This window comes from Crinia signifera, chromosome 8 (assembly GCF_055691185.1).
Source record: "Crinia signifera chromosome 8, ASM5569118v1, whole genome shotgun sequence".
In the NCBI taxonomy this organism is placed as follows: Eukaryota; Metazoa; Chordata; class Amphibia; order Anura; family Myobatrachidae; genus Crinia; species Crinia signifera.
In genome coordinates this window covers 54,423,663-54,438,126 of record NC_139224.1, presented here as the reverse complement: position 1 = coordinate 54,438,126, position 14,464 = coordinate 54,423,663, and the positions used below count along the sequence as shown (strand labels likewise).

General features: G+C 46.8%; 1 protein-coding gene across 2 annotated transcripts in view; it reads right to left on the bottom strand.

Moving 5' to 3' along the window:
- Positions 1-9,335, bottom strand: part of NUP210 (nucleoporin 210) — a 66,289-nt gene extending 56,954 nt beyond the window's left edge. Inside the window, exons 1-3 of one of the 2 annotated variants that reach the window (XM_083156418.1) lie at positions 9,070-9,335; positions 8,804-9,036; positions 3,165-3,301 (exon numbers count right to left, since the gene is read on the bottom strand). In XM_083156418.1, coding sequence (XP_083012544.1) covers positions 3,165-3,301; positions 8,804-8,961 — 295 coding nt within the window. In that variant the 5' untranslated portion in view covers positions 8,962-9,036; positions 9,070-9,335. Of the gene's footprint in view, positions 1-3,164; positions 3,302-8,803 lie in introns of both variants that reach the window. The other variant, XM_083156416.1, reaches the window with a different exon arrangement.
- Between the last annotated feature and the right edge of the window lie 5,129 nt (positions 9,336-14,464).

Below are 14,464 nucleotides of genomic sequence, written 5' to 3'. Positions count from 1 at the left end.
TTTTTTGTTTTTTTATTTAAAAAAAAAAAAAAAACCATAGAAATCCCTACCTACTGTACAAGTATAGTATACAGTTATTAAAGAAGATCTCTTATCCAGCCGACTTCTCTCCATGCTGCTTTTTTGTCTTTTTTTTCCCTCTGAACCATTTATATTCAATTAGCAGTGATTGAATGCAGGCAGCAGTAGAGTTATGCCTGTTGGAGTAATAATTGGGACTTCATTCTAACGCAGCAAGAATTCTAGCTCTGTGTACACATGGGGCGATTTTAAGCACATATTACCAGTGATATGTATGTGCTGTGGGCGATAAATCGCCGGGTGCGATTTATTCTCCCTAGATCTAACCTGTCACGCCTGTCCAGTATGACAACACATTTGTTACATACTAGTTATAAGCATGTAAACACCTCCTTACAGAAATATATACATGCCAAAAGTAACAGTTCACTTTAGTCCATGCTATACAGCTATTGGAATAGACTTTCCTGTTTGTCTTCTTGTACTGTGCATGGTGTTTGAACTGGTCATGGGAACAGTAAGGGAACGAACAGCAATAAAACAGATGACAGCGCACAAGTTCACTATCCGTATAGTACAATATGATGGAGTCTACTAATAATTCAGCATTTGTGGTGAACAAAGAAGGCCAAATATTACAGCGATGCCTTTCTAGAGGCTTCCACATTTCAATAGAAACAAACCAAAAGCCTTGAAAAAAAAAACAAAAAAAAAACACATTAAACCACTTATTTAGGACCCTAGTAACAGAAATAAGTACATTTTGCACTGGTCCAGTACACCACAGTGCTCATAATGAAGTCCACAGATGATTGGGGGTAATGGCTGAACCGTAAGAAACTGTGACCCAAAGATTAAGGGGGTATTCAATCTGGGGGTCACGGCTGTCGAGCTTGCTCGACAGCCGTGACCCTGTCCAGTTCTCGGTCTGCTCGGCCGAGAAAAACGCATGCGGGATTCAATGTCCCACCTGCAGTGGGACGAGAAGGGGGCGTGGCCGCGAGTTGCGGCCGGGAAGAGGCGAGCTGCAGCCGGCAGCTCATCACTTCCTGGCCGTTCTCGGCAGAACGAGCCCGACTGCTTGGGAAGTCGGGCTCCCTTGTTCAATGCTATCGGGGAAGACAGCATTGAATAGGGCCCGGCAGCCATCTCCCCCTCAGGAGATGGTCGCCGCTGATTGAATGAGTACTGGATTAGCAAATGGAGAAAAAAAACAGGTACTTGTTTCCTAGCACGGCCACAATCGTGAGTAATCGTGTCCCTTACTTAAGGGACACGATTACCCACGATGGACCCGATTTCTTTTGAAATCAGGTCCATTTTGCCGGCTAGGATAAAATATCGGGGGCATCGCGTCGGTCGGGACCATTAACATTGGTCCCGACGCGACCGACGCGATGCCCCCGATATTTCCATAGACTTCAATGTTAAAAAATATTTTAACATTGAAATCTTGTCGGGAAGGTAAAATATCGGGGGCATCGCGTCGGTCGGGACCATTAACATTGGTCCCGACGCGATGCGACGCGATGCCCCCGATTTTTGCATAGGATTCAATGTTAAAAAAAATTTTAACATTGAAATGGTGTAAAAATGTAAAAAAATTTGAAATGGGTCCATATGACCCATTTCACATTATAGATGTCCCCGTCGTCGCCCCACGATAGACGCCCACCCGAAGCGTGGCGAGCGCAGCGAGCCCACGAGGGGCGGCGGTACGCGTCCTCCGACCTTTTCATGCCCTACTATCCACTAGGGCGTGGAGTGAGAATAGAATAGTGTGGCGAGCGCAGCGAGCCACCGAGCCCGAAGCGTGGCGAGCGCAGCGAGCCCCGCGAGGGGACGCGGATACCTTCACAGTTATACGCGTCCCCTTGCGGGCTTCACAGGTGTCCGTGGCGACGCAGACACCTGTGAAGCCCGCGAAGGGACGCGTTTACCTGTGAAGGTATCCGCGTCCGCTCGCCACGCTTCGGGCTCGGTGGCTCGCTGCGCTCGCCACACTATTCTATTCTCACTCCACGCCCTAGTGGATAGTAGGGCATGAAAAGGTCGGAGGACGCGTACCGCCGCCCCTCGCGGGCTCGCTGCGCTCGCCACGCTTCGGGTATGCGTCTATCGTGGGCTGCTGTTTACGCGCTTCAATTTGGGGGGGTTGGGAATTTTTTTCATTGAATACAATGTAAAATTGGGTCCCAGGGACCCAATTTACATTGGATTGAATGAAAAAAATCGGGTCAAAAATCGGTCGGTCGCGTCGATCGCATCGCATGCGACCAAATCGCATGCGATGCGATCGACCCGATTTTTTCAGCACGACCACCCCGATCTTAATCGGTGTGGCCGTGCTAGGAAACAAGTACCAAAAAACACAATATATTATACATTTATGCAGCAAGTTCTGCGTTTGGTTTCTCTAAAGTGCTACCGTATAGTAATACTGTATAGTACTGCACCTTTGTAACCCCACACTAACCAAGGAATGCCCAGAAGGTAACGTTGACAAAGGTTATTTTGGGAACAGAGAGGTCAGTGTTATGACCCAGCAACTGGCTTCCATAATGTTCCTCGGTGAGAGAGAAGACTGGACCCGATGAGCATGGTGAGCAACTGTGCATAAGATTATCTTAGAAAATGCACATAAGCAGTAGCAATACGAGTATTATTTACAAGAAGTCAGTTATTAATAAAAGGAAGTGAAACCTGGAGTATGGAATTTCGTTGTACCATTATTATTTAAAACCAGAGTTTTTTGTACTACCTACTTAATCTATCCCTCATCCCAACCTATCCAATTAGCAGCAGTAATGCAGTAATTAGCAGTGGCTAATAAATATGATGGGGCTATCCAATTAACCCCAATGCCGGCCTTTATTGTGCATTTTGTTTCGACCCATAACCCTGGAAACTAGTTTTATACACGATCACAGGCGTGAAAATACAGACTTAACTTTTCCTTTATTGTCTGTATATTCGAGAGATAATTTTTCAGGGGCTAAAAATATTGGATAGGTCAAAAATAAAGAAAATGTCGGGGGAAAAAAATAAATAAATAAATAAAACGCTTATTTTTCGCAACGGAAGAATTTTCAGAACTAAATTGGATACATGGACACCCCTCAATATGGAGAGACACGACTTACATATATCTTCAGCAAATATGATGCTGGTTAGCCGTGTAGGGTGCGACGCCCGGGCTTGTACCAAAGCCCGCTGTGAGCACTGCTGGTCATTACTGTTTACAGGCACTATACTGGCAACTTCAGGTCTGGTTGAGGACCTATAAAAAAAAAAAGAAATGTTATTTGGTATAACAGTAATTTAGGATTATACTTTTTTTTTTTTTACAAGGTAATATGTATGGATAAACCTCTATTCTGTTTCATAAGTCTCCATATAATGTAATAATCATCTATAACCTGACTTCAAAAGGAAGAAGTGCCAGTATCGCAGAGCTTAAGGTGCAGTGGGGTTCAGGGCTGAGGGCAACCATCTATACCAGACCACCCTCCGAAGTCAACGGATCTGCTCCCCCATACATGTGCTGGCAGGAAACGCATAAGCAGAAGTGCACAGTTTGTTCCATATTAATCGTAATACCTAATGCTGATTAATCCCCTTACACAAAGTTTCTATCCTTAATAGAAAAAGCATAACACTTCACAACAAAAAATTTGTGTGTGTGTGTAGTACTTGTATTCTAACAACCATTTCCTTTACCTGAACGATTACCTGTAAATTCCTTGCTTGTACACCAAGGGTAGGGCTGATACTAACATTAGCATATAGTCGCATACCTAATTAGAGCAAGAGATGCTTAATACCCCTTTTAAACCTGGGTTTTGCATCGTGGACCCGGGACTGTATAAAAGGGATAGCTGAAAAAAAAAACACGGGTCCATTTCCTTGTGAATTCTACCCTGGTCCTGATCAGGGTGGAACACACGGAGGACCCGGGTGGGGCGGCAATGGGGAGACCAGCCTCTGGACCACAGTGTCCTGCGGTCAGTATGGAAGTTGGGTGGAGGCGCACACAGCTTCCACTGCTGTACTGTGCACTGACAGCAGCAGAGCCCAGGAGGAGGTGTGCGGCATCTTCACCTTGCAGACGGGGGCTAGGGGGAGCACGGAGGCTGGAGGCAGCTCAGCAGCATACCCCAGCGCGGCGATCAGCGGTCCCAGCAGGGCGATTGGTGGTCCTGGCACTTGGAGATGTCATCGCCAAGTGCCGCCCACGTTTACACTGCGGGTTGGCACTGCAGTGTAAACGGGGAAAATCCTGGATCCGACCCGGATAAGAACCAAATACCAGGTCGGATCCGGGATTTTGGTATTAAAGAGGCATTAGTGATGACAGCATTAGGCACTCAGCGCTATTTGCTCATATACAATAGGGTAAATGCACCAGGAGTACTTGCATTTTATTTTTATATAGGGTATGCAAGTCTCATACCAACTCTGCATCCGTACCAACGTCAGTGATTAGGTTAATCAAAAACCAACACATTTTCATAGCTATAATGTGTCAGTGCAGCTATTTCTATTTGTGCATTAAACAGGGCATTTGAATTTACAGTACATATATGCTTAGACAATGCCCAAACAGCACTTTTACAAAGAGTTAATAGTAGAGTAACAAAAATCATTAGGCAGTTAGACAAAGACACTAATCCCATGTATGCAGCAGCTGTCACGCACAAAGTCTAAAACACACAAAATATGTTGTAATGTAACTTAACAGGTATTAACAAAAATCACAAACAGAACTTTTTTTTATACCGTGTATATATATTTCTATATTCCCTTATTTGTAATAACTGGGTTTACTATGACCAGGAAAAGCATTAAAGGGGGTCTATTTATCAAATAATATGTTCAGGATTTTCCCTGGAAACATCTGATTTCAAAGCCGAAAGTCAACACGGGCAAAAGATTGTCGCAAAAAGCATGTCGACATGAGATTTTGTAGGGGTTTTGTGTCATTTTGTAGATTTCATGATATGGACCTTAAATGAGTGTATTGTTCCCAATTTGAGCCCACGTGAATGGTTAAGGAAAAAGAAAAAACAACTCATGTTGACGTTTTCACGTGTCAACCATGTCAACCTATTGACTGTAAACCGATCACCTGAAAGACCATGTTCATGGCTACAGTATCTATATATTTCCCTTTCACAGTACACAGACACTGCACAATGACCACCTTGAGAGGAGTCATATGGTTTCGTTGTATGATGTGCAATTTACAGTCTTTATACAGAATCATTTTCCTCCTTTTTCTGAATATGCCTGCTTGTGTCCTACGATAAGCATAACAGTACATATGCCATTCCATTATCCGGCTGTCTTGTGGTTGAACCCAGGGTTTACCAATTCAAAAGCTCTAACCAACTGTAGACATAAGTAGGTTCCGATGCCAAATTAGTAGACTGGCATTGCAGGTCATTCATATTACGACAACACAGGGGAAGGAGTAACAGTCAGCACTGGCCATGAAAGTGAATCCCAATTCCCTAGGACTGGTTCCCAAACTTTTTCAAATCACGGCACCCTAGAGTATGAGAAATGTTTTTGTGGCACCCATAGCCAATATTAAACTTAGTACATTTAATTAGAAGTCATCCTAAAGCAGCCCATACATGGTCCGTTTAACGGATCCGTTTGGGACTTAATTAGCACACATCGGATCGGATCCCTAGTGCATGCAGTGTGCATGCACTGCGATCCGATGTGTACCTAGTACAAAAAGTATGTGCAGCACATACTTTTTGTACCGTACTATGTGATGCGCGGGAGCGCGCATCGCATAGTACAGAACGGAGCCATACACAACGGACCGTGTATGGGCTCCTTTAGTCTCAGTTATGTGACGAGGGACATAATTCACTTCTGTTTGTCCACATATTTTATTATTGGAAGCCACAAGCACGGGTTTTTGCCCATTACATGGACCATAACTAATGGTTTGAATTGGTCCTAGACCACTAACCCAGGGCACACCTGCAAGTGCTATGAGGCACCCCAGGGTGCAACAGCACACAGATTGGGAATCACTGCCCTAGGAGTTGTGAAATAAGCCCCCTCAGGTTGCTTACCAGACAGAGTAACTTCCTTTTCTATGGCAACTCTGTAAATTGCCTGATAGAGGGACTTTCATCCAATCACACACATTTGCAGGCAATCGAATTCTCCAATAACCTTTGCTTGATGCAACCCATATTCAGACAATATTCAAAACATGGCCTACAGTGACTCGGCATTCCTGTATTCAGATTTACCAACTTTCTATTGAGACCAATCTTACCTCGTATTTACCCCAATACCACCATCATAAATAAGCTCTATATTGGAAAGGAGAACTAACAGACCTTTAAAACATCATACTCGTTCCTTGCTTGCCAAAATCTTTTAACCCTTTGAGTGCCAAAATCTCTGTGAGAGATGTGCAATATCTCCGCTAAAAAATGCCAGCGTCACTCACATTTATTAAAAATGCCAATAAAAAAAATGTGCGTGAAAAAAAAAAAGATTATATTTCCTAAATAAAAAGGTAAAACATTAGGGGGCATTATGATGAATACAAATGTTTCCTTGGCAATTTCCACATCTATTTTGACAAATTCACTCGTCACAGGGTTAGAAGTAACTATTTTCACATCAGAAGCATTTTCGCTGTTGTGCAGGGTTATGCACCATAGCACAGAGATCATAGGCATTTAGCCAAACCACCTCTACAGTATTTAGAAATCCCCATGCATAAAATACTATGGGTTATAGGAGGGCCGACTTCCTCAATACACTATTTCTGGTTTTGTGTGCAAAGTAACAGCACAGTTGCGGATATGACTAAAATCTGCTTTTTTATTTCTAGCATTTCAGTGTGAAACACGCCAGGCACAATAACCCTTCCCGCCTGCAATGCAGGTATTTAATAATTAATGTAGAACACACCACTTCCTACTTCCCAGCCATTCAGAGAAGTGCGGATGAACTTTCATCGGGAAACCTCAACAAATGATCTACTTGTATTTGATTTACAAGAACAGCCAGCTGCAAACATGCATCTGTAAGTACTGCTGGAATGTCACACTTCACAATGATATGCTTTCCAGCTTTTATCCAAACCCCACAATGATGTGTGCACCTGCGTCCCTACTGTCTGTAGAACTGCTATCATCTAACATTATTACAACATATGGCATGTAACGCTTGGCGCAGCTAAAAGTGCATACACATTAGATGCTAATATTAGCAATACACATGATAACAATGATCGTAAACGTTATTTTTGTGCATATCGTTTAATGCAGGCATGTCCAAACTATGGCCCTCCAGCTGTTGTGAAATTACAAGTCCCATCATGCCATGCCAGTTTTGCTATTAGGGAATGCTAAAACGATGGCAAAGCATGCTGAGATGTGTAGTTTCACAACAGCTGGAGGGCCATAGTTTGGACATGCCTGGTCTAATGCCTGCCCGTAATGTCCGCCGTTGCCTGTACATGCAGTACAACGCATTACATCGCTAGCGGGGGCCAAGCTGCAGTGCCACCCCCACTGTTGCTCTTTACAGCCAGCACCAGTAAGAGGGTATGTACCTGCCGATGCCCCATCAGGTCCTGTCACCAAGTACGTTGCTGTATACACATTATTGTCTAACGCCCTTTTAGATGTTCCGCCACAGGTAGCGATTCCATATGAAATTGAGTTTTATTATCAACTAAGCCATCCTTGAAGGAGCTGGCAAGGCACCTAGCACATCATTAGTGCTTCTAATGCAAAGAAAGTTGTTGTAAAGGTTCGTAGCGATATGTGGCATGACCAGCGATGTGGCATGATGCAGTCGCTCATATCAAAACTATCTTTTGTACTTTGATTAGCAAATGAATGGGACACAGGGGGACGTACAAAGCAAGCAGCAAGTGTCAGTGACCCCGGGCATTGTATTATCACATTAGTGCTGCGATATATATTATAGTGCTGCGATATATATTTGAGAAAGTCTCCATCTGGACCCTATGGCGCGGCTATGTCGCACTATACCAGTGGTTCCCAAACTGTGCGCCTAGGCTCCCTGGGGTGCCTCGGAGCACTTGCAGGGGTGCCTCAGGTTGTTGGTCCAGAACCAAATTATTTATGTTCAATGTAATAGGCAAAATCAGTGCTTGTGGCTTTCAATTATAAAATGTGTGGATAAACAGAAGTGAATCATTTTCTTCACTATATACTGGACCTAAGGATGACATTTAAGCACAACTTTAATTATTTTTTTTATTTTTGGTAACAAACTTTTGGCCTAGGGTTGCCCTGAAAAATATTTTGATACTCTAGGGTGCCGTGATTCAAAAAAGTTTGGGAACCACTGCACTATACCGATCTGTTTGGCACAATACTAGTCACGGTGCATGCTGACACATCTATAAAGCCATGGTGTCAAATAAGGTGGACAAAATAAATAAATGAATGAATGAAGCAGCAACAGGAGCGCCGCACAGGTGGGTGTTGGAGGTGGGTAAATTTGCACCAATGGGGGGACGGGGGGGGGGGGGAGGAAGAGGGGGGGGGGGGGAAGTAAGAGGGGGGGGAGGAAGAGGGGGGGGGGAGGAAGGGGGGGGGGAGGAAGAGGGGGGGGGGGGGAGGAAGAGGGGGGGGGGGGGAGGAAGAGGGGGGGGGGGGAGGAAGAGGGGGGGGAGGAAGAGGGGGGGGGGGGAGGAAGAGGGGGGGGGGGGAGGAAGAGGAAGGGGGGAAGGAAGAGGAAGGGGGGAAGGAAGAGGGTCACTCACCACTTATAGCACCCCTCTGTACCCTCCAACGTGAAGTTGATCCGGGTCCCCCGGGTGAAAGGCAGCAGGACTTTGGGAATGTTGAGTTTGGAAGAGTAGGAGGCGTGCAGCCCCCCACCCAGGAGGACACCCAGCACCCACACAGCCAGATGCCCCATGTCTGCCAGCAGTGCTCTCGTCCTGCAAGTACCAGCAACTGTTTTTGTAGTGGCCCGGCTTTCAGTATCCTCCAGGTGACCCTGTGACTACAGCACCCTGCACCTCAGTGACCAGCTGTCTGATGGGTGACAATATTCCGGGTGTCTGGTTCACCGGCGGGGAAGGTCACAGCGTTTGCGGGGAGCCGTTTTCCACAAGTACCGCACAGATCACGGTGAGCAGGAGGCGGGCTGCTTGTTATCAGCTCCCGCCATGTGTTTCATGTGCTGCAGCAGCAGCGTCCCCTCCTCCACTCACACTCACACACCGCTATCCGACTCGCGGGAGAGGAGGAAGCGCCGTAAAGAGAGGGAGGCGGGTGCTGCTGCTGAACACACTCACAGGCACAGACGTACCGCACTGTGAAAACGTGCTGCTGCCACCGAGCCGGGCTACAGCCTGTCAGCACTACATGGCAGCACAAAGGGTTAATTATAATAACCCATCCAAACTGTCCCACTACGGGGCACCACTCGTGCGGTTCCTGAGACTCCCATATACTGCATCGTATATAATATCAGTGCATGTACTAGGCTAGCGGTGTAGAGCAGGTGTGAGCAGAGGATGATGCACCGGTGTCAGGCAGCAGCACATTACATAGTACTACGCCCGGGGGTGGATGGGGAGGTGTTATGATGTGCATACCAGACAAGAGAGCATTTTTTAAGCCTTTATTATCGTTTTAAAAAAATGTATCTTCTTGATATAACCAGTGGTGTCTACTGCATATTTGTTATCCTGATTAACACCATTTGGGGGGTTACAATTAGTATAAACATCAATTATTTAACCTTTCATTTTTAATTCTGTATTTCTTTTTTTAGTAAAATTCGCTTGGGGAAGTTTTTTCCCTATAGCAGTGGTTCCAAACACTGGTCCTCAAGTACCCCCCAACAGTGCACATTTCCAGGTTCCCAGGCATGTGCACTGATTAATCACTGGCACATTTTAAAAGATTCACAGCTAGAGCTAATTATTTTACCTGTGATTCTGTGTGGAGACCTGGAAAACATGCACTGTTGGGGTACTTGAAGAACAGGGTTGGGAAACACTGCCCTACAGCCCACTGTGCAGTGGCGTAACAATAGCCCCACAGACCCTGCGGGGAGGCGCTGAGTAAGTGTGGGCGCCAGGGGTTTGCGGGGCTATCAATGCGCTGCACTGTTGCTGGGACCGACCCTTCTGCTCACTGCCGTGACCCGGCTTTTTTTCTGGCAGGCTCCTGTTAATGAAAAATAGCCCACACAAAATGTCCGCCCCCTTACAGAAGATACTTTTTGAGGATGCTAGAGGAGGCTGCGGCCTCCTCTAGCATCCTCAAAAAATGGTCTGCTGTTAGGGGCAGCCATTTTGTGAGGGTCATTTTCATTTGCAGGAACCAGCCAGGAGGAGAGCCTGGACCGCAGACAAGTAGATCTGCGGATCACGGTGGGCAGAGGGGTAAGCAGCAGGGTTGGGGGTTGGAGGCAGCCGGCGGACTTTATTTTACTGGGGGGGGGGGTGCTCAATTTATAGCTACACCACTGCTACTGTGCCAAGAAACTCATATCCCTTTCACACCAGCCCAAATTCCTGGGTTGCTCCCGCTACCAGCCCGGGCTGGTGTGAAAGGGGCCTTCCTGGCTTCTACTCACTGCAGTCGTTCTGTAGAGTCGGGAGATGGCGGCAGCCAGGGTGCCGGACCCGGGGGATCCTGTCCATGTAGGGGTGGTTCGGGAAGTCAAGCCTGTGGGGGGCAGGTTCCGGTCTGTAGCTGCTGGTGGAGAGCACTGAGTCCTGTGGTCTCCCACCGTCGCGGGTGCTAGGTACAGATGCGATGCGTTCAGCGGCAGCTCCTATCTCAGTGTAGCAAGGGGGGCTTCTGCTGGCCGCAATACCACCTCCCCCTCCAATGCCGCCCCTGGTCCTTGCTGCCACCATAATGGACCCCGTCGCGGTCACGGGGACTGACGCATGTGCAGAATCGTCCTCGGTACTGCGAATGCATATGCCCCATTTTCTATGGACTTCTTTGGTAGCTGCCCATAGAAGCTAAATCACGTTCCTGGCGCCTGTACACTGCAGATGACAGGTACCGGAACTGGTGCATGTGCAGTATCGGATTTGGTACTGCGCATACCCCAGATTCTATGGGCTGCTGCTGAAACAGCCCATAGAGCAGTGGTTCCCAAACTGTGCACCTAGGCTCCCTGGGGTGCCTCGGGACACTTGCAGGGGTGCCTCGGATTGGTCGTCCAGGACCAATTCTAATTATTTATGATCAATTATTTCTGGACAAAACCAGTGCTGATGGCTGTCAATCATAAAATGTGTACAATCAGAACCAAATCCTACCCTTTACCACATAACTGAACCTAAGAAGCACATATAAATACAATCTACTTCATTTGATATATATTTTTGGGGGGCCTAGGGGTGCCTTGGAAAAATTCTGATACTCTAGGGTGCCGTGATTAGAAAAAGATTGGGAACCCCTGCCATAGAGGAATCCCAGAGGGCGGGAACACCTCCCAATGGTACTGTCTCGGGTGACTGGCAGGTCTGACTTCCAGTTGGAAGCCATTGCCAGTCACAGTGAAGCCAGTGCAAACTCACAAACTGCCTCTGGCTTCACTAAGGCAGAGCACAGTGGCAGATTTTACCTGGAGGGGCTGCAGCCTATAGGTAAAAGGGATGCGGTCATCTATTAGAATGAACTTAGGTCTACAGTCATTAGGTCGACCCCACTAGGTCGACTGGCAGGAAGGTCGACCTGACTTAAGGTCGACATGGGCCAAGGTCGACATGACTTAAGGTCGAATTTGCATAAAGGTCGACATGAGAACGGTCGACTGGTCATAAGGTCGACATGGGTTTTACACTGTTTTTTGAGCCGACATGTGCCGACAGGCGGTATTTCATGCCCTACCATCCACTAGGGCGTGGTGGGAGAATAAAATAGTGTGCCGAGCGCAGCGAGGCACCGTGCCCGAAGCATTGCGAGCGATGCGAGGGTCCGATTCTCATTGCCAACTGTGTCCATGTCGACTGTGTCGACATTCGGATAAAAAAAAAACAGTGAAAAACCCATGTCGACCTTATGACCAGTTGACCTTCCTCATGTCGACCTTTATGCAAATTCGCCCTTAAGTCATGTCGACCTTGGCCCATGTCGACCTTAAGTCAGGTCCACCTTCCTGCCAGTCGACCTAGTGGGGTCGACCTAATGACTGTAGACCTAAGTTCATTCTGACAGATGTACCGCTTCCAGGTAAAAACCACCACTGATTCCATAAAACGTGCAGGGATAGTGGTTGCGTTAGCCACTTTTTTCTGCACGTTTTATCCAACACATTTTGGAGATATTCACATTTGTGCAAGACTTCTCTGGGGGAATCTGACACTGCCCATGTGTGTCAGTGTCATAAATTGGAGCCAGCAATGGATGGAAGTTACCATGCCTCCATGGGCTTAAAGCAGTTTACACAAAAACTGAGAAGGGTCAGAGGCTGCACTCTGATCTCGCAAATGCATGCAGCAGGGTGAAGCATCTATCTCCAACAAACACCTCCTGCTGCATTTGTATTGTGTTTGTATAGAATTCCACAACCACTTCCCTGTGTCATTGCAGTTGTATTCAAATTAGATTCAGGTCCTAGATGTTTATTGCACCAAGATAAAAAATTAATACCCCAATAATCTAAATAAAAAACATCATGTCAACCTTTTTCCAATGTAAACTGTCAACCCTATGAACCAAACCCGCACCGGTTTACTGTTGATTGGTCCTCAGTAATTAGGTCGAGAGGCAAAAGGTTGACACGTGAAAAAAGTTAACCTTGGTTTAGATGGACATTGACAAAAATTTGACACAAGCAAATATCAACATTACTCAACTTACCTCTTTCTTCACGAACCAAGTGGACATAGAGTTAGATTATAATAGTGTGCTGAGTGTAGTGAACGCAGCGAACCATGCGAGGGGATGCAGTACACTTGAAAGGTGTCCCTGTTGGCAGATCGCGATAAAAACACTCCAAACAAAAAGAAAAAGGGGGAAAACAAATATGTAAACCTTTTCCTGTCGACCATTTGATTTTGTCAACCATTTGAGACCATTTTCGTGTGTCGACCTATTGCCTGTCTAATAATAGTGCTCTACCTATATTACCTGTTGACCGAATAATCCCCAACCATCCACGCCAGCCCTCTGCTACCTACAATATATGCGTCAGAAACTAGCGTACCTCCTCCGAGTCACACGGAGCATTCGATACACACCCATAAATCAGGGTGTTTCTGTCTACTTGCATTGCTGCAGCCCAGTTCCCACCATGAAAAGCCCAATTACACCAAAATATACATTTGTCCAGGTCGCATGCCCCTCAGAACAGGACGGACATACAAAAAAAATACACATATTATAATTTTGGCACTAACTATTTAAAAACTTGCCATTGGCATCCATGCCACCCAATCAGCCTAGGTGCCAATTTTTTTAAAAGCTCTCTCATCTCTGGTACCGTTTGTATGTATGCGCCAGCAACTGTGCCAGTGCTTACAACTAAAACCTATGACAGCAATCCTTACCTAGTCTGCCAGGGAGGAGCGGCTCAATTAGATGGACAGCAGCACTCATGTACCGGGGACCATCACCCGGCCGCCGACGCCTCACACACTTCAGTGAACGCGGCTGCTGGCTCAGCTCTGATGTGCAAGAGCAGAGCCAGCGGGGAAGAGGCGGCTGCTAGGGGGGAGCGGCTCAGTTGGACGGCAGCACTCATGCAGGGGGACCATCACCCGGCGTATCCCAAGCACAGTGGGCAAAGGGGCACTAGCGGCGGGATCTGAGCCACGCTGCCTCAGCAGCAGGTGGGTGACGGTGTAGTCAGCTCAGAAGGCCAGCCACCACACAAACACAGATGTGTGGGCCTTCTGAGTGACAATAACTGGCAGAGCTGTTATGTATCGCGGTCCCGCGCAACCGTATCGCTGTGTGGGCTACACACACACACAGTCAGCCACTTTCTGAGCAATTTAGTAAAATTATGGGTACTTATGTAGTATCTGGACGCCCGATTAAAAAATCGGGTCCATCGCATTGCATCGCATGCGACGCGATGCGATGGACCCGATTTTTCCATAGGATTCAATGTTAAAATGGACTGAGTCCATTTTAACATAGGATTCTATGGAAAAAGGGTCCTTTTCATTTCCCCACTATCCAACTACGCATGGAGTGCGTAGCGAGCAACCGAGCCCGAAGCGTGATAAGCCCCGCGAGGGGATGCGGAATACTTTTTAACAGATCCGCGTCCCCTCGCGGGGCTCGCTGCGCTCGCCACGCTTCGGGCTCGGTGGCTCGCCACAGGTTTATATCCAACTCCATGCATAGTTGGATAGTGGGGAAATGAAAAGGACCCTTTTTCCCATAGAATCCTATGGAAAATCGGGTCCATCGCATCACATCGCATGCGATAATCG